The 19,687-nt window shown below is 45.0% G+C and overlaps 1 protein-coding gene across 1 annotated transcript; it reads left to right on the top strand.

Annotated features, from left to right (window-relative positions):
- Positions 1–1,352: 1,352 nt before the first annotated feature.
- LOC117192819 lies at positions 1,353–19,203 on the top strand. Its single transcript, XM_033397584.1, has 8 exons — positions 1,353–1,546; positions 7,399–7,710; positions 15,197–15,442; positions 15,513–17,448; positions 17,516–17,614; positions 17,677–17,926; positions 17,997–18,085; positions 18,157–19,203. The coding sequence occupies exons 2-8, from the start codon at positions 7,545–7,547 to the stop codon at positions 18,368–18,370; spliced, it is 3,000 nt and encodes a 999-aa protein (XP_033253475.1). The 5' UTR covers positions 1,353–1,546; positions 7,399–7,544; the 3' UTR covers positions 18,371–19,203.
- The last annotated feature ends 484 nt before the right edge of the window (positions 19,204–19,687 follow it).

The raw sequence follows: 19,687 nt of genomic DNA, 5'->3' as shown, positions 1-19,687 counted from the left end.
CTCGCACGCACTGTTTGTCGTGTCGTTTAATATTAGCGGCGTCTGCCGGAGGAGAGCCATACTGACTTAGTATCGGGTATAACTGTAGAGTTGCGGTGTCCGCTGCAACTCACAACGTTCCCCCTCGTTTAAGTTCAAACGACGTGGGCGGTCGCTGGCCGTGGCCGGTCAGCCCTAAATTTATAATGTTATAAGGGTTTATATAGGGTTTCGGGGTTTTTACGTGGTGAATGAGAACAAACGTGTGGCACGCACTGGAAGGCGATGCAACGATCGTGCGATGTGGCTAGAATCGCCCTGGCAGCTGCGTCGTCCTCTTTCACCCCCCCCCCCCCCCCCCCCCCCCCTCCTTCACGCGTCTCGCGCTTCTTGGCTCACACACGCGCAACTGGAACGAACTCACTCAGGTTCACGTTGGACAGTCTTCTTCTCTGCAGTCGACTTTCTCGAACTCCAGTGTTCCTCTCCAGGAAACCTTCTGGCCCGGTTCTGGTGGCTATAGTAAAATTTTCTGCATTACAACCTATTTTCTCGCCCGCTTTTCTGTACTCACTTCAAACTTTCTGTTTCAAGCACAAAATTTCAAATTTCGACGTTACTCTTCCGTCCACGCTCCACGATTTCCATAATCCAATCCACGTTTTCTAATATTTTCACACCTATTTATCCCTTTTTCCCTTACTAATACATATAACTAATCCTATTCTATTCCTTATATCCCCAGTACGGCTCCAGCTCCTCCCGATGTCACCATACACCATCGAGCCTCCCTGGACTTCCGCTAGATGGCGCGTTGCCCTCAGCCCTGGCCACCTATCGTTCAGGTGGGACTGGAACAAACATCTACTTTTCTATATATTGAATGTATATTTGCGGTATATCTGCTTATAATGGCAGTTTTCATATATCTATTAAATTTCATATTTCATACAACTTCTATACGCAGCTCTAGTGATTATCCAGTCGATAGTATCGATAGCAGTTTCTTCCATAAGCACATACATTTTGTGCTTCGACCTTTTTTTGTTTAAGCCATATTTTATAAGCAATCCAATAAAGGGAGTCCTTAAAATCACCCCATTATGAAAATTAGATTTGTCAATCGGATTAAATTTTGTGTTCAGGTCTGACGGTCCTAGTTAGCTAGTAATATCAAACCGAATATCCAAATCAGGAAATTTGATTTCTGATCATCGTCGACCAGTGGTTATTAAAGTGGTGCTAAGTGGGTTAAGTGTCATCGGTTTATTTTTGGTATATTTAAGAAATGAGACGGTATCTTTCTGAGGGTCGGTATATTAATCGGTAAATACTGAGCTCCACCTCCGCGTTCGCGCTGTCGATGTCATCATCGCTGCTGCTCCAAAAAAGGCCCAAACCGAATTGTGCCTCTTTTGACCACGCAAACGTTTGTTTTTTGCCTAAAATTCGCGAGGAGTTGGCCAAACTCCGGTGACAGTGGTGTCGGCTGTTGGCAGTACCTTAAAGAAGTGCAACAAGTGGATAAACACGATTAAAACGTTCCCCAGTGCCTTACACCGACAACGTACTTACACCAATATAATTCTACCTGCCCAAATAATCGTGTGTGTGCGTTTGTGTGAAACAACAACAACAAGTTGCTGCTTTCGTCGCAGTTTCCGAGAGAGTGTCTGTTAATTACGCCAAAAATGTTAATTAATGCTTAATTTAATTAACGAAACCCCTGCGAGTGGAGCAAAAGAGTGCGCGTGAGCGAGACGGTGCTAGAGATAGAGATCTGATCAGATCTTTGAGAAAATCCCCAACGCGAGGATCTGTATCGCGTATAACCCATAAGTCTGGTTTTTATACCCGATACTCAAAATGAGTATTGGGGTATATTAGATTTGTGGTAAAAGTGGATGTGTGTAACGTCCAGAAGGAATCGTTTCCGACCCCATAAAGTATATATATTCTTGATCAGCATCAATAGCTGAGTCGATTGGGCCATGTCTGTCTGTCCGTCTGTCCGTCAGTCCGTCTGTCCGTCCCCTTCAGCGCCTAGTGCTCAAAGACTATAAGAGCGAGAGCAACGATGTTTTGGATCCAGACTTCTGTGATATGTCACTGCTACAAGAATATTTCAAAACTTTGCCCCGCCCACTTCCGCCCCCACAAAAGGCGAAAATCTGTGGCATCCACAATTTCGACGATACGAGAAAACTAAAAACGCAGAACCGTAGAAGATGACTATATCTTCTAGAGTGCAAAATCTGAACCAGATCGTATAATTATTATAGCAAGAATCAAGAAAACAATTTCATTTTTTCTCTCTCTAACACACACGTAGCATAGGCGGCTTTGCTTAGAGTAAAACATTAGCGCCTAGATCTCAGAGACTATAAAAGCTAGAGCAACCAAATTTGGTATCCACACTCCTAATATATCGGACCGAGACGAGTTTGTTTCAAAATTTCGCCACACCCCCTTCCGCCCCCGCAAAGGATGAAAATCTGGGGATATTCACAAATCTCAGAGACTATTAAGGCTAGAGTAACCAAATTTGGTATCCGCACTCCTGTTAAATCTCACTATAAAACGTATATCTCAAAATTTCGCCCCACCCCCTTCCGCCCCCACAAAAGACGAAAATCTGTTGCATCCACAATATTGAGGATACGAGAAAACTAAAAACGCAGAATCATAGATAATGATCATATATATCAGATTGCTGAATCTGGATCAGATCAGATCATTTTTATAGCCAAAAGGAACAAATCAATTTGCACTGGCTACGCAGCCCAGGACGTCACGCTCAGACTGATTTTCTGTCTCTCTCGCACGCACTCTTTGTCGTGTCGTTTAATATTAGCGGCGTCTGCCGGAGGAGAGCCATACTGACTTAGTATCGGGTATAACTGTAGAGTTGCGGTCTACGCAGCAACTCACAACGTTCCCCCTCGTTAAATATAGATTACAAGTGCACTTAAGCAAACAAGCAAGCAACAATCTCTTTTCACCAATAAGAGCGGCTAGAGCTTCGGTCTAATAAGAGTCTGAAGTTTCTTGTTTGGCCACCAACACCACAGAGCGACCATTGAACACGCACACACACATGCTCACAGCCTAGCTACCTGACACACACGCATACCTACCTGAATGCTTTGGAATGTTGTTGCTGCTTTGTGTTCCCAATACATATCGTTGTCAACGGTTTTGGCTTATCAATAGAATACTCACACAGGCACAGACAATAGGCAGCAGGTTATGATTGGGATTATTAAAAGAGAGAAAGAGAAGAGCTGGGGAATGCCTCTTGAGAGAGTGGCGGTTGCATGTCATTTTCCATTTCCGCTGCACAATTTCTGTATCAATCACCTGTTCTGCAGCGCTGGCACTTTTTCGCATGCCTCGCGTTGGCCAGCAACAAATGGAGAAAAACATGATATTGCTGGCAGAGATGCCAACGCTAAGTTCCCATAGAAATTCTCATCGGAATTCCGCTAATCCAAGCTAGGCAGACAGCCTTAAAGTAGCGGTGCAATGCAGCCAACAGAACACTGATTGAATTCGCCGCGCCTGCTCCCCTTGCCATGCTCCAAACAGCTGCTCGAAATCGCCTGTGTTTATGTTGGCTACGCTCCCAGCAGAGACGCGAGCAGCGCTGCCGTCATTTGTTTGTGGAACTTCGAGCGGTGCGCAAGGAAAAAAGGAGGCCGCTGCCGCTGCAAGGCAATAACATAAAATGCGGTGAGCAATAGCATGTGGAAAGGGAGGGAGTTAAAGAGAGAGAGAGAGAGGGAGAGAGCTCAAGTGGCAAAGTGCGAATGTATTAAATAAATAAAAGACGCAAAGAAAATAAAAAAAAAACGAGGTGGAACGTTGTGAGTTGCTGCGGACACCGCAACTCTACAGTTATACCCGATACTAAGTCAGTATGGCTCTCCTGCGGCAGACGCCGCTAATATTGAACCACACGACAAAGAGTGCGTGCGAGAGAGACAGAAAATCAGTCTGAGCGTGACGTCGGGCGCTCCGTAGCAACTGAAAATTGATTTGTTCCTTTTGGCTATACAAATGATCTGATCTGATCCAGATTCAGCAGTCTGATAGATATGGTCATTATCTATGATTCTGCGTTTTTAGTTTTCTCGAATCTGCAATATTGTGGATGCAACAGATTATCGTCCTTTGTGGGGGCGGAAGAGCGTGGGGCGAAATTTTGAGATATACGTTTTATAGTGACATCTCAAAGGAGTGTGTGTACCAAATTTGGTTACTCTAGCCTTAATAGTCTCTGAGATTTGTGGATGCCTCAGATTTTCGTCCTTTGCGGGGGCGGAAGGGGGTGTGGCGAAATTTGGACACAAAATGGTCAAGGTCCGATATCACAGGAGTGTGGATACCAAATTTGGTTGCTCTGGCTCTTATAGGTTCTGAGATCCTTGAACTCATATTTTGCAATTGGCAAAACCGACCATGAAACCTGTGTGTTAGAGAGAGACAGAGCGAGAAAGTATGAAATTGTTTTCTTGATTCTGGCTATAATAATTATACGATCTGATTGAGATTTTACGATCTAGAACATATAGTCATCTTCTACGATTCTGCGTTTTTAGTTTTCTCGTATCGTCGAAATTGTGGATGCCACAGATTTTCGCCCTTTGTGGGGGCGGAAGTGGGCGGGGCAAAGTTTTGAAATATTCTTGTAGCAGTGACATATCACAGAAGTCTGGATCCAAAACATCGTTGCTCTCGCTTTTATAGTCTTTGAGCACTAGGCGCTGAAGGGGACGGACGAACGGACGGACGGACGGACGGACGGACGGACGGACGGACGGACGGACGGACGGACAGACGGACAGACAGACAGGGCTCAATCGACTCGGCTATTGATGCTGATCAAGAATATATATACTTTATGGGGTCGGAAACGATTCCTTCTGGACGTTACACACATCCACTTTTACCACATATCTAATATACCCCAATACTCATTTTGAGTATCGGGTATAAAAAACGAGGTGGAACGTTGTGAGTTGCTGCGAACACCGCAACTCTACAGTTATACCCGATACTAAGTCAGTATGGCTCTCTCCGGCAGACGCCGCTAATATTGAACGACACGACAAAGAGTGCGTGCGAGAGAGACAGAAAATCAGTCTGAGCGTGACGTCGGGGGCTGCGTAGCCACTGCAAATTGATTTGTTCCTTTTGGCTACAAAAATGATCCGATCTGATCCAGATTCAGCAATCTGATAGATATGGTCATTATCTATGATTCTGCGTTTTTAGTTTTCTCGAATGTGCAATATTGTGGATGCAACAGATTTTCGTCTTTTGTGGGGGCGGAAGGGGGTGGAGCGAAATTCTGAGATATACGTTTTATAGTGAGATCTAACAGAAGTGCGGATACCAAATTTGGTTACTCTAGCCTTAATAGTCTCTGAGATTTGTGGATGCCCCAGATTTTCGTCCTTTGCGTGGGCGGAAGGGGGTGTGGCGAAATTTGGACACGAAACGGTCAAGGTCCGATATCACAGGAGTGTGGATACCAAATTTGGTTGCTCTGGCTCTTATAGGTTCTGAGATCCTTGAACTCATATTTTGCAATTGGCAAAACCGACCATGAAACCTGTGTGTTAGAGAGAGACAGAGCGAGAAAGAATGAACTTGTTTTCTTGATTCTGGCTATAATAATTATACGATCTGGTTCAGATTTTGCACTCTAGAAGATATAGTCATCTTCTACGATTCTGAGTTTTTAGTTTTATACTATCTTTAAAAATGTAGATGCCACAGATTTTCGTCCTTTGTGGGGGCGGAAGTGGGCGGGGCGAAGTTTTGAAATATTTTTTTAGCAGTGACATATCACAGAAGTCTGGATCCAAAATATCGTTGCTCTAGCTCTTATAGTCTTTGAGCACTAGGCGCTGAAGGGGACGGACGGACGGACGGACGGACGGACGGACGGACAGACGGACAGACAGACAGGGCTCAATCGACTCGGCTATTGATGCTGATCAAGAATATATATACTTTATGGGGTCGGAAACGATTCCTTCTGGACGTTAGACACATCCACTTTTACCACAAATCTAATATACCCCAATACTCATTTTGAGTATCGGGTATAAAAACGAGGGGGAGCGTTGTGAGTTGCTGTGGACACCGCAACTCTACAGTTATACCCGATACTAAGTCAGTATGGCTCTCCTCCGGCAGACGCCGCTAATATTAAACGACACGACAAAGAGTGCGTGTGAGAGAGACAGAAAATCAGTCTGAGCGTGACGTCGGGCGCTGCGTAGCCACTGACAATTGATTTGTTCCTTTTGGCTATAAAAATTATCTGATCTAAACCAGATTCAGCAATCTGATAGATATGGTCGTTATCTATGATTCTGCGTTTTTAGTTTTCTCGAATGTGCAATATTGTGGATGCAACAGATTTTCGTCCTTTGTGGGGGCGGAAGGGGGTGAGGCGAAATTCTGAGTCATACGTTTTATAGTGAGATCTAACAGAAGTGCGGATACCAAATTTGGTTACTCTAGCCTTAATAGTCTCTGAGATTTGTGGATGCCCCAGATTTTCGTCCTTTGCGGGAGCGGAAGGGGGTGTGGCGAAATTTGTACACGAAACGGTCAAGGTCCGATATCACAGGAGTGTGGATACCAAATTTGGTTGCTCTGGCTCTTATAGGTTCTGAGATCCTTGAACTCATATTTTGCAATTGGCAAAACCGACCATTAAACCTGTGTGTTAGAGAGAGACAGAGCGAGAAAGAATGAAGTTGTTTTCTTGATTCTGGCTATAATCATTATACGATCTGGTTCAGATTTTGCACTCTAGAAGATATAGTCATCTTCTACGATTCTGCGTTTTTGGTTTTATCGTATCTTTAGAAATGTGGATGCCACAGATTTTCGTCTTTTGTGGGGGCGGAAGTGGGCGGGGCGAAGTTTTGAAATATTTTTGTAGCAGTGACATATCACAGAAGTCTGGATCCAAAACATCGTTGCTCTACCTCTTATAGTCTTTGAGCATTAGGCGCTGAAGGGGACGGACAGACGGACGGACGGACGGACGGACAGACGGACAGACAGACATGGCTCAATCGACTCGGCTATTGATGCTGATCAAGAATATATATACTTTATGGGGTCGGAAACGATTCCTTCTTGACGTTACACACATCCACTTTTACCACAAATCTAATATACCCCAATACTCATTTTGAGTATCGGGTATAAAAAAGTCTCAAAAGTCTAATATGTGTCTGCGGTTGTTGTTGTGGTTGCTCTTTCCTTCTTTCTTGTCTTCTATCTGTCTCCTATCCTATTGTTGTTGGTCCGTTTTCTTGGCGCATTGCATAAGTGTTTTCTCTGCCCCTTTCTTACGCTCTTTACCCTTACCTTTCCTTTACTCAATTGCAGATAAGCAACTCAACTCTACTCAGCGCTACGTGACGTACTATATTTGCTTATCACTAATTCAGGAGATAGCCACAGAGCACTGAACCACCGACTAGCGACCACCGAGCGACAGGCCCAAGGCAACAGGCGACCGACGACCGACGACAATGGAGTCCATGGAGTACGAGATGGCACGCAATATGACGCTGCTGTTCTTCCTGGAGCGCCTCCTCGACAAGGGGGAGCCCCGCACCGTGCACGATCTCTCGTGTCAGTTCGGCAACAAGGAGTTCACCAAGGAGATGCGGCGAATCGCCGGCGGCAGTCAATCGGGTGAGTGCAGACCCCACAACAAACAACAGTAGAACTCAGCTAAAGTGGAGTTTATTGCATATCATTCATATTGGGATATTCGCTTCAAAAACATAGTTTGCGACTAGACCCATGATCGGAAGATATGCATTTCTTCGCTGCCCCTCTATCCCCTTGACCAGTGCAGGTCCCAACATGAAACATGAAACTTGTTTGCTGAAAACTAATACTGGACATGTCACATTTCTACGGCTATACGAACATTCGATCTAATACAATACACATTCGATGCACCTGCGGGCCAATGTTTGTCATTGCCAATGATTGCTTTTGTTGTTGTTGGCGGCCAAGTGCACATGTCATTGCCACTGCCAGAGGGGAGGCAGTGTCTCCGTGCCTCATTTTCCATCTCTCGACTCGACTCGACTGAAGCTGCGCTGCGCTGCGCCAATGCACGAAACCGCAAAAACATGCCAATGATTTTTCAGTTTCAGCTTTTTATCGCAGACGCGAAACTGCAATCGATAATGCACGTGTTGTTTGTCGGTTTTGTCTCTCTATTCCATTTCCCCCCTTGCGTTGTGCCTGTCTCCTCCCTCCTCTTTCTCTACTATACGCGCTGTGTGTTTTATTTTACAAATGCTCTCAAGGGCCCGCGTGCTTTGGAGGCCCAAAGAAAACTACTATACTGTAGTAGTCGATATTCCGACTAAACGATACCCGCTAGTCATAAGAGATTTGGATTTCATTCGACTTACTTTGAAAGTGTCGATAGCAGAGTGGACTTTTCGGAGTGATGGAAGATCGTTTAATATGCCCTTGAACTCCACGAGTACTGGGTATTCTCCCAAAAACCAATACATACACATGTACTCCACACTCTCCACATTCTATTCCATTGACAAGTCAACACGTGAAGAGCCTCGCGGCCTGCTCTTCATGATATTTATCAAAATGCGTGCTTCTGCGAAGAGAATTTCCAAGAATAGACACAACAAACAACTTTCGATTTCTAAAGATAGGTGCCGTGCCACTTGAGGCAAGTTTCTTAAAGAAAAGGTGCAAAGCACTTTCCCTTTGCTCTCAGATATTTGTGTGGGCACTCCAAAGATCTATGTATTATTGATGGAGTGGTAACACGAAATGGCAAACAATTGTTTACATTGATCGTATAATCCCTTGTAAACAAGTTGAGACCTGAAGAGGAATACATAATACGTGCCATAATACGAGTAGGAATTTAAGGGAGAAATTATGTTGTCTGTCCCTTGGCTCGAGAATCTGTTCGGATTATGAGCTTTGGAGCTCTGAAATGTTTGTGAATTTTAGTTGAATTCAGTGAAAAACGAGGGGGAACGTTGTGAGTTTCTGCGGACACCGCAACTCTACATTTATACCCCATACTTAGTCAGTATGGCTCTCCTCCGGCAGACGCCGCTAATATTGAACGACACGACAAAGAGTGCGTGCGAGAGAGACATAAAATCAGTCTGACACGCTCAGTATTGTACTGTATCAGTACAATATCAGTATTACCCTCCGCAACATTATTTCTCCTCGGAGCGCATTAACCCTCCGCAACATTACTTCTCCACGGAGCGCATTAACCCTCCGCAACATTATTTCTCCCCGGAGCGCATTCACCCTCCGCAACATTATTTCTCCTCGGAGCGCATTCACCCTCCGCAACATTATTTCTCCTCGGAGCGCATTCACCCTCAGCAACAGTATTTCTCCTCGGAGCGCATTAACCCTCCGCAACATTATTTCTCCTCGGAGCGCATTAACCCTCCGCAACATTATTTCTCCTCGGAGCGCATTCACCCTTCGCAACATTATTTCTATTTCAAATGTCCTTGCCAGCAAGCCCAGTCACATTTCAAGAGGTGGTGCAGCAAATTAAGAAGCTGAAGGCCAAAAAATCCCCTGGTGAGGACCTGCTGGACAACAGGACTTTAAAACTTCTGCCTAAAAAAGCCCTGCTATTTATAGTGCTGCTCCTCAACAGCATTCTTAGGATAGGACACTTTCCTACCTGCTGGAAGATGGCGCTAATCTCCATGGTACCTAAGCCAGAAAAACAACACACAGAAGTCGATGGCTACAGACCAATTAGCCTGCTCTCAGCGCTAGGGAAGATGGCGGAAAGAATGATACTGAACCGCATCATGCAGCTTGAACCTGTAAAGAAAAGAATTCCAAAGTGGCTGTTTGGATTTAGACAAGGTCACGGCACGCCAGAACAACTTCATCGAGTGGTCAACTTCGCGCTTGATGCAATGGAGCAAAAAATGTATTCGGTAGCTGTGTTTATGGACATTCAACAAGCGTTTGACAGGGTGTGGCATGATGGCCTCCTCTTTAAGCTGAGAAACATATTGCCGCCGCAGCTATTCCAGCTGGTGAGTAGCTTTCTAATGGACAGAAGTTTTAGAGTTGTTGTAAATGGAGCAAAATCATCGAAGCGCCCAATCTGTGCAGGCGTCCCACAAGGCAGCGTTCTTGGACCAACGTTATATACCCTATATACAGCCGATATGCCTTCCTCAAGGGTAATAACTGGGTTGGACGAGGACGATGTGTTGAGAGCAACCTACGCGGATGACACTGCAGTGCTGACCAGAAGTCCAAGCATAAATCTAGCTACGGAAGCTCTGCAACAATATGTGAGCAGCTTTGAGGTCTGGGCTCAGAAATGGAACATAGGCATCAACAGCAGCAAATGTGCTAATGTTACTTTTGCTACGAGAACACTTTCTTGCGGAGGCATTAATATGCTGGGCTCCACACTTACGCACAAGAGCTCGTACAAATACCTGGGTGTTGTACTCGACAGGTCACTAAATTTCAAAACCCATACTACCATGGTTCGACAGTCTGTGATGGCGAAAGCGGGAAAGATGGCGTGGCTACTTGCACCAAGAAATAAGCTATCGCTGTACAGCAAAGTCACGATATACAAGTCCATCCTCAGCCCCATATGGAAATACGCACTTCAAGTTTACGGCATCGCGTCAAAAACCAACTTAAATAAAATTAGAGTTGCTCAGTCAAAAATTCTACGACGAATATGCAATGCTCCATGGTACATACGAAACAGCGACATCGAGAGGGACCTAAAGGTTCCCAAAGTGGGCGATGTTATACAATTACATGCAGCAAGGTACTTGCAACGACTTGGTGGTCACCCTAATGCGCTAGCCAGACGTCTAATTAACCCGCCAAGGAAAAGAAGACTCAAAAGGAGTCATCCACTGGATCTCCCTACTAGATCCCTCCTATAACATCTCATTAACTTTTTGTAAATATTCTAAATAATGTATGTACCTACTCCATATATGTAACATTAAGTTTAAGTATGTATCTCCTGTGATCAATTGTTTTTCCCCTTAAATGTAAAACTAGATTAAGTTGCCACGAAAGGTAGCAGTAAACTTGTTTACAAAAAAATACAAATTTTCCCCATGAAAAAAAAAAAAAACATTATTTCTCCTCGGAGCGCATTCACCCTCCGCAACATTATTTCTCCTCGGAGCGCATTCACCCTCCGCAACATTATTTCTCCTCGGAGCGCATTAACACTCCGCAACATTATTCCTCCTCGGAGCGCATTAACCCTCCGCAACATTATTTCTCCTCGGAGCGCATTCACCCTCCGCAACATTCTTCCCCTCGGAGCGCATTAGACCTCCGCGACCTCAACAGACACCGACCAGAAGACTACCAGGACCCGCACGCAACCATTCGCCACGTGCGGCCAACCCGAAGGACGACCCCGAAGGAAGAGCCGGCAGAAAAACTCGCGCCACTACCAAACTTTGTACCTTTAAGAACAATAAAAATAACTCTATCTCTTTTATTACCGCTCAAAGCCCGCCTTATTCTTGAACCACGAGACTCTCTTCCAGCTACCACACCCAGAGATCAAACAAATTTCTGTGGAACCCGGCGCGACGAGCATACCCCGGCCGAAGCGCCGTCACAAGTTCAATAAACTCTCTAACACCATTCATGGATCAGGAGGGAATCTTACGAGTAGGTGGTCGACTGGAAGCGGCAAACATTTCATTTGACGCCAAACACCCAATGCTCCTGCCCTACAACGATCCAATTGTGAAGTTGATCCTTGGTAAGATACACAAGGAAAACATGCATTGCGGTCCCCAGGCATTGCTGACAGCATCACGACAACAGTACTGGATACTCAAAGGGAAAAACATGGCCAGAAGTATTGTGCAGAACTGCGTGAAATGCACTAGAGCCAAGCCCAAACTACTAGAACAAATCATGGGAAATCTGCCACCTCTTCGAGTCACCCAAGCACCGCCATTCCTCAATTCTGGTGTTGACTACTGTGGACCATTCAAAATCCACTATAAAATTCGAGGAAAGAAGCCTAATACAGCGTACATAGCTATATTTTGTTGTTTCGCGACTAAAGAAGTACATCTAGAGCTTGTCAGTGATCTGACCACAGAAGCATTTTTAGCGGCACTTCGGCGGTTCATCTCTCGTCGAGGAAAATGTCAAGTGCTCCATTGCGACAATGCTAGGAACTTCGTAGGAGCCAGGAACAAACTTCAAGAGTTAGAAGAAGCCATATTCTCGGAAAAGGCAAAGGAACACATTGTACGAGAGTGCAACAGCAAAGGGGTACAATTTAAATTTATACCTCCTCGCGCACTTCGCGGGTTTATGGGAAGCTGCAGTAAAATCTGCCAAACATCTCCTCTTAAAAAATGTGACGACGGCAAATTTAACCTATGAGGAGTTAGAAACGGTTATAGTCGAAATAGAGGCCATACTAAACTCTCGACCATTAACACCAATATCTGACAACCCAAACGACGTAACAGCATTAACGCCAGGGCATTTCCTGATAGGAGAGCCGTTAACCGCACAAGCTGACGGTGAGCCATCCCAGCAACCAAAGACGCTAGGAAATCGATGGCAAGCAGTTTCAAAATTGAAGCACTCATTCTGGACACAATGGTCCAATGAATACCTTCAGCAGTTGCAACAGCGTCAAAAGTGGAGGAAGTTTTCGGCTAACATTAAGGAAGGAACATTAGTAATACTAAAGGAAGACAATACACCAGTATTACAATGGCCACTAGGAAGAATCATTCGATTGTTTCATGGCAAGGACAATTTTGTACGAGTGGTGAAAGTAAAAACGGCAAAGGGGATTTTCAAACGAGAGATCCAACATGTAGCTCCACTATTTAACGAAGAGGAACCCACACATAAACATCCGATAGATGATCCATCAGAAAACGAAGAATCATCCGAGGACAGACAACCTAGCAAAAGGACACAGCCCAATAAGTTGTCGTTAACCATGACAATGCTTGTAATGTTGTTGCTGGTACCGTTAGCAATGGCACAGTCAATCAACATAACCCAGTTTGGATCAAAACCGGGTATATACTTTGAAAGAGTTGGAACCAGCCAACTGGCGACAACTGACTGGACCATCATTGTCTACTACAATTTAAAGCCCTATTGGAAAGACATGAACACATTCACCATGGGGACTACAAAAATTGGACATCTATGCACACAACTTCAACTAGTAGACGCATGCACCAGTATGTATCAGCACTTCAAACATATAGAAGAGGACCTGCAAGCTGAAATTACATTAATAGCAAGAACACGGAGGCAAAGGGCACCGCTGGACATCATTGGAAACATCGCAAGAAGTCTATTTGGCGTATTAGACTCAACCCGTGAAATGTCGGAAACTATAGCAAAGGTTAAGGATAACGAGGATCACCTATTAACCTTGCTTAAAAATCAAACATCATTGATTGACTCTACAATCAATGTAATAAAACGGGATGAAATCTCAAATTCCAAACGATTAAGTCGAATTGAGGATTTCATCACCGAGTCAAAGGGAAGGGCTGATCATTTTAGCGCCTTTCAGTGGTACATTACATTGTCTACTCAGTTGACTCTATTAGCTGCAAATCTTCAACGAATGCAAGCGGAAATCATCAATGTCTTGACAGATATCCGACACAATACAATTAGCCCTATGCTAATATCACCCCGACAACTCAAGGAACAACTGGAACAGATACGGGATCATTTAAGGCCAGGACAATCACTTCCAGTAACTCCCGACAATATGCTCATGGTGTACCAGATGATGAAAGCTGAAGGCACTATAATAGAGGATCATGCAATTATCAAGGTGACATTTCCATTAGTCTCAGCAAACGAACTGGAAATATACAAATTGACAGCGATTCCGGTGCCAAATAAAAATGGGATAAGCATGTTTGAAATAAAAACACCATATATGGCAATCAATAGTCACCGTGACGAATTTGTTGAACTATCAGAGACTGAATTTAAAAACTGACATCAAAGAGCAAACAATGACTTTGTTTGCTATAATAAACAAACAATGTTCTCAGCCGAAACAAGTTGTGAATTACAAATGTTTCACAATAAAACGGACTCATCATGTCACCTAGTCAACTCAAAAAAATCATTTTTATGGTTGAGCATGCATAAAAGAAATCGATGGATTTTTGCAACAATTTTTGCAGTCATCATTAAAGCTGTCAGCGGTATGTGCAGATGGCATTTCGGATATCAAGCTACAACACTCAGGAATATTGATCGCCGAACCTGGATGCATCATTCGGAATTCGCTAATGACTGTCACAAGTCAGAGCACATTGGAAACTACTCTGCAGGTATCATACGCTCGTTTCGGAGATAGTGACCTCAACGAAATATCAACTGAACGTTCTACAAATAAAGTTTCAAGGAACGATGAAAAGCTGAACTACAAGGAGCTATATCAAATGGAAACGAGTCTGCTACCACCTAAAAGTTTCAAGTTACCCCACAATCTTGAAACCATTGATCATCATCATATTGCCATATACATTGCACTGCTTTTTTTCATTATCATTGTAATGATTCATCTGGTTAAAAGGTGGTACACAACAAGACTCCCTTCTCAGCAGAGACATACACTTAGCTCATCAGCTAGTGAAGAAACCGCACCAAGGCATCCGTTCACAATCAATATTGATGATGGTTGAGCATACTATGTTCAACGGCCGGGAGGATGTACGATTTCAATTAAAATACAAAATCGTATGATTAGACCTAGACAAATAGCTAGCCATAAAAGGTTAAGATTTCCCAGCCACCTAAATAAATAAACGATAATATGCTCTAAATATAAATATGTGACATGCACTACTGACCTAAATAAATATACAACGGACAGCTGCATGCATTTGTGTACATACACTGTTAAGATATTTACAGCACTATCATTAAACACATTCTGGATGACCTGAATGTGGTCAAATCTCTCACCATCTGCATGATAACCATTGTGACCGTCATAAATCTGACCCTTGGAATATTCCACTGTCGGATTTGTAGTAATTGCTTAGTCCTAAATATATATAACACATTTCCCTAGCAATATTATACTCAGACATACTTGACATCTCCCTTTGCCTTTCGTCAGGTCTGAAGAAATTTCTCGCCCAATACCCATCAATATTCCTGGTGGACGGGGACTATGTGCAGGTGAATGCCTACCAGCACAACAACGCGGACGACGGTGGTGGCGGCGGCAAGCGCGACTACATTCAAGAGGCTAAAGACTACTTCAAGAACAAGATGCTGCAGTACGGGGCCGCTGCAGAGGTGCCGGTGCGGAGTCTGCTCGGCCATCGGTCGCAGGCCTCGCCGCAAGTGCGTCACATATCGGGTATGTTGGATATTCAAGAAGTCGTTCGTCTGCCTCCACTTTTCACTCTTTTCCTTTTTGTTTTTTGAAGGTCAACATATCAAGGAGTTCACGGACTTTCTCACCAAGCACACGGACACGTTCAAGGTGATCGATGACTTTGTGATGCTGGTGGGCTGCGAGAATATGACTGATCTGCCGGCCAGGGATCGTCTCCATCTGCCGCAGTCGAACATCGATACGCGCGGCACCCAGCAGATGCTCGACTTCTTCGCGCAGTGCATCGAGATCAAGGGGCCGCTGCTGGTGGACCAGCTGTTCCATTTGCTGACCACCAACTTTCCGCAGGATCAGTGGCTGCGCATGTTCAAGACGCCCGGCGACCTGAGCTCCTTCCTAAAGCTCTTCGGCGACTGCTTTCACATTCAGGCCAATCTAGTCACGCTGCTGCAGAAGCCCAAGCTCAGTGACACGCACATCCAGCAGGCCCAGGCCCAGACCAGGGAGCAGTTCAACGCCCTCAACAACAACAACAACATCAACAATGGCAGCAATTCAAATTCAAGCCGCAGGGTGGATGTGGGTGCCGGTGTAGGTGGAGGTGCCTTGAGCTCCGTGCAACAGCGATTGCAGTCTCCGGCTTTGCGCAGCAATGGATGTTCCAGCAGTAGCATCAACAACAACAATAGTATAGCATCGCCCAATTTCAAACTGAACGCACCCGTGTCGAATGTAATTGGGGGGCAGGTGCAGCCCAAGTCGGAGCCGAGCTCTGGCTTCGACAGCTATGTGCCCATGTCGGAAATGAAGCTGGAGAATCTCTGCGAGAACAACTATCCCGGTGGGAATGTATGCTATGGCCCCATCGGAGGAGGACCCATCCAACAGCAGCAGCCGTTGACGGTGCCGGTGCCTGCCTCAACGAATCCTTCCTCGGAGCGAGTGAACAGCGTCAACCAAACGCTGAAGCAACGCATAAATACTCTGGTCATACGCACGCTGGCGGAGAACCTCGAGAAGGACAAACAGTCGCTGGCCAACCAAATTTCTCCGCATGCCAGTCCCTTGCATTCCAGCAACTCCCAGCCCAACTCCAATTCCAACTCCAGCAGTGCCAATGCGAGCACAGCGAACAATCCCAATACCATCTCCAACTCAAACTCCAGCTCCAACCCACCCACCAACGCCAATCAATCACCTAGTCATAGCTACTTTGTCGGCGACACGTGGAAGATCAAGGTCCTGCAGAACACGACGGTAATAGCCAGTGTGAAGCAGTCTGTGTTCGTCACCGACATCGTTCTCAAGTACGCGGCCAAGAACGAGGGCATTGTGGTCTCCCTCGACTGCGAAGGCATCAATCTCGGGCTGAAGGGCGAAATCACGTTGATTGAAATCGGAACGGCCCGGGGCGAGGCGTTCCTCTTCGATGTGCAGTCCTGCCCTGCCATGGTCACGGATGGTGGCCTGAAGACCGTGCTGGAGCACGAGCAGGTCATCAAGGTCATCCACGACTGTCGCAACGATGCGGCCAATCTGTATCTGCAGTTTGGTATCCTGCTGCGCAACGTGTTCGACACACAGGCGGCGCATGCGATCCTGAAGTACCAGGAGAACGGCAAGCAGGTCTACAAGGCCAAATACATATCGCTCAACTCGCTGTGCGAGCAGTACAATGCACCCTGCAATCCAATCAAGGACCAGCTGAAACAGATATACAGGCGGGACCAGAAGTTCTGGGCCAAGCGGCCGCTCACCCGCGAAATGATGCTGTACGCGGCTGGCGATGTGCTGGTGCTCATCCACGATCAGCTCTTTGGCAGTCTGGCGCGGCAGATCAGGCCAGAGAACAGGCAGCTTTTCTCCGAGCTGTGCACGGAGCAAATCCTTCTGCAGATCAAGCCGAACGAGGTGAAGATTCGCAAGAAGCAGCGCAAGGTTAGCACCGAGGTGTCCGATCTGAAGCTGAAATTGGCGCAGACCAGCAAGAGCATTGTGCTCTCGAACCGTGAGATACGTCTGCTGCGGTGAGTAATCCTTCTGTCTCAATCAATCAATCGATCGAAAGCTAATCGTGGTATACATCATAAACAGTTACATGGATCTGACGGAGAATGAAAAGGAGCGCCTCAAGGGCTACTACAAGGTGGCCAAGAAGCTGGAGAAAATGGAATCTGCCGGCAATCCCAGCAAGTGAGTGCCGAAATAGTTATAAAAGTACACCAAACCAAACCGAACCTTGTTGAATCCTGCAGGGATCAAAGTGACTCTGAAGACGAGGCGGAACCCAATGAAAACGAAATGTTTCCCAGCTTGGACTCTGTACCATCGGACAATTCCTTCTCGGGCACCTTTTCGACGCGCTTCAGCTCTGAGCCACCCAGCCTGACGGAATCCATGCAGATGCTGGAGGAAATACTGCAGAACAAGTCAATGGATCGCATTGCGCGCATCGATAAGCTAGAGGCCATACTGACGACAGCCACCTCGCTGCCATGCGATCAGGTGAGGATCCATCACAGCTCCCATCGTATTTGTAAACTAATTTAAAACATTTCTAATTTCTTTCATACAGATACTGGCTTCCAATTCAATTCAGGAACAGTTGGGTTCGAGTATTGCGACCACAGATAATTTGCAAATCATACGCGAAAAGTCCAGAAAGTGAGTGTCTCTTAGCGGAGAACATCAGGCTAATTCACAAACTCTAATTCTCTTGAACTCTATCTCAACAGCAATAGGAATTGCAATTGCCAAGGAGAGCGCAGTGTCACGCCCATTCTGAGAACGACGGACAGGCGGGTGGTGAAGCTGGTGGATGCCGAATCGCAGACGCTGAGCACCGGCGACGTCGTCATCACCAAGATATTCTTCCAGGACGAGCATGAGCGGGCCAAGGAGACGGCAATGCTTAGCAGCTCGCCCACGAAGCGTGTGGCATCAACATAAACAACGTGTCAATCTTCGAACCATGATTCCTAACAAGCAAAGCAAAGCGCAGACATATTACGTATTAATATTTTTCTGTTTTTAACTGTTGCGAGACTCGAGGAGAAGACGAAGAGAAAGACAAAGACAAAAGGCGGTGTCCCGAGCACCCACTATCGACTATCGATTATGCAATAATAACTATTATGGGTATATCCAATTGAGAAGCAATATATTTTGTGCCTAAATGTTGAACATTGCAATAACAATAATATATACGAGTATGATTTACCAATTGTAAATTAATGGCCTCCCAAACGAGCTACTCTACGAATCGCACTTCTCAGCGGTGACCCCATCCCATTCCAGAGCGGAGTGGGGTCTGAGGTCTGAGAATCCGTGTTGCATTCGATGAGACAGATGAAAGGTGGATAGATGGGTGGGCCTCAGATTGTTTTGTTTTTGTTCATTATGATCCTAAATCAGCGCCAAACAATCATTGAAAATGTATGTGTAAATGTGACATAGAAAGCTTTGCGATGTATTAGCGAAATGATTATTGATTATTATAATCTGCGTTGGACCAATGTGTATTAAATCGAGATGAAATAATTCAAATGCAGCTTTGTAGAGGTTTCCTAATATGTATCTTTGTCGCCATATCAGAAGTAAACTTATTGTATTTTAACCATAATTAATTCTTTATAAACCCAGACTAAACTAAACGTTTATTCAACTCAATTTTAGTTTAACCAAACAATCTTATTAATTAATTAACAAAAAGCAATTCTGTAATCAATCTAAGTACATACATAAATGAGAGTTAATTGTAAAGGAAAACATATTGAAATTGTACGATTATAAATGATATTTCTAATTGAATAAAATGTGTATATACAAAATAATATTTAACGAAATCATACGACCGAAGTCATATACAGAAATATTATTCAATTTCCACCACAACGCACCACGGAGCTACTCAGTGAATTTACACAAGAAAATTGGTTGGGTGGGGCGAGGGAGGGGTTTTTTATTCAACGACATCAAGAGGTTTTAAACATTGATTATTGAATATTGATATATAAGTATATACATGTATAGATATTGAAATTTGTGTGTTGTTTGTGTAAATACTGTAACGAACCTAAACGGTTTCGATACAATCCGTCCCCCGGCTTATAATGAGAGCTTCTCACCACACCCCGCAACCAACGCCCCCATCCACAAGCAATCACCGATCAACACGCGCCAACTCCATAACGATGACCAAAGACATCAGGTCATGCGAACTTTCCCCACTCCAGGCCAAGCCATCGGCCAAGTTCGGTCTTCCGG

The sequence above is a fragment of the Drosophila miranda genome (assembly GCF_003369915.1).
Source record: "Drosophila miranda strain MSH22 chromosome Y unlocalized genomic scaffold, D.miranda_PacBio2.1 Contig_Y2_pilon, whole genome shotgun sequence".
Taxonomy (NCBI): Eukaryota; Metazoa; Arthropoda; class Insecta; order Diptera; family Drosophilidae; genus Drosophila; species Drosophila miranda.
Note: the sequence above shows the minus strand (reverse complement) of the source record. Positions and strands in the feature narration are given on the sequence as shown.

What these genes read in the sequence shown, in the direction of transcription:
- LOC117192819 (XM_033397584.1), top strand. Translation starts at nt 7,545, where the DNA reads ATGGAGTCCATGGAGTACGAGATGGCACGCAATATGACGCTGCTGTTC. An exon ending in GCAAGTGCGTCACATATCGG is followed by an intron (nt 15,443 to 15,512) that starts GTATGTTGGATA and finishes TGTTTTTTGAAG; the next exon opens with GTCAACATATCAAGGAGTTC. An exon ending in TCTGCCGGCAATCCCAGCAA is followed by an intron (nt 17,615 to 17,676) that starts GTGAGTGCCGAA and finishes TGAATCCTGCAG; the next exon opens with GGATCAAAGTGACTCTGAAG.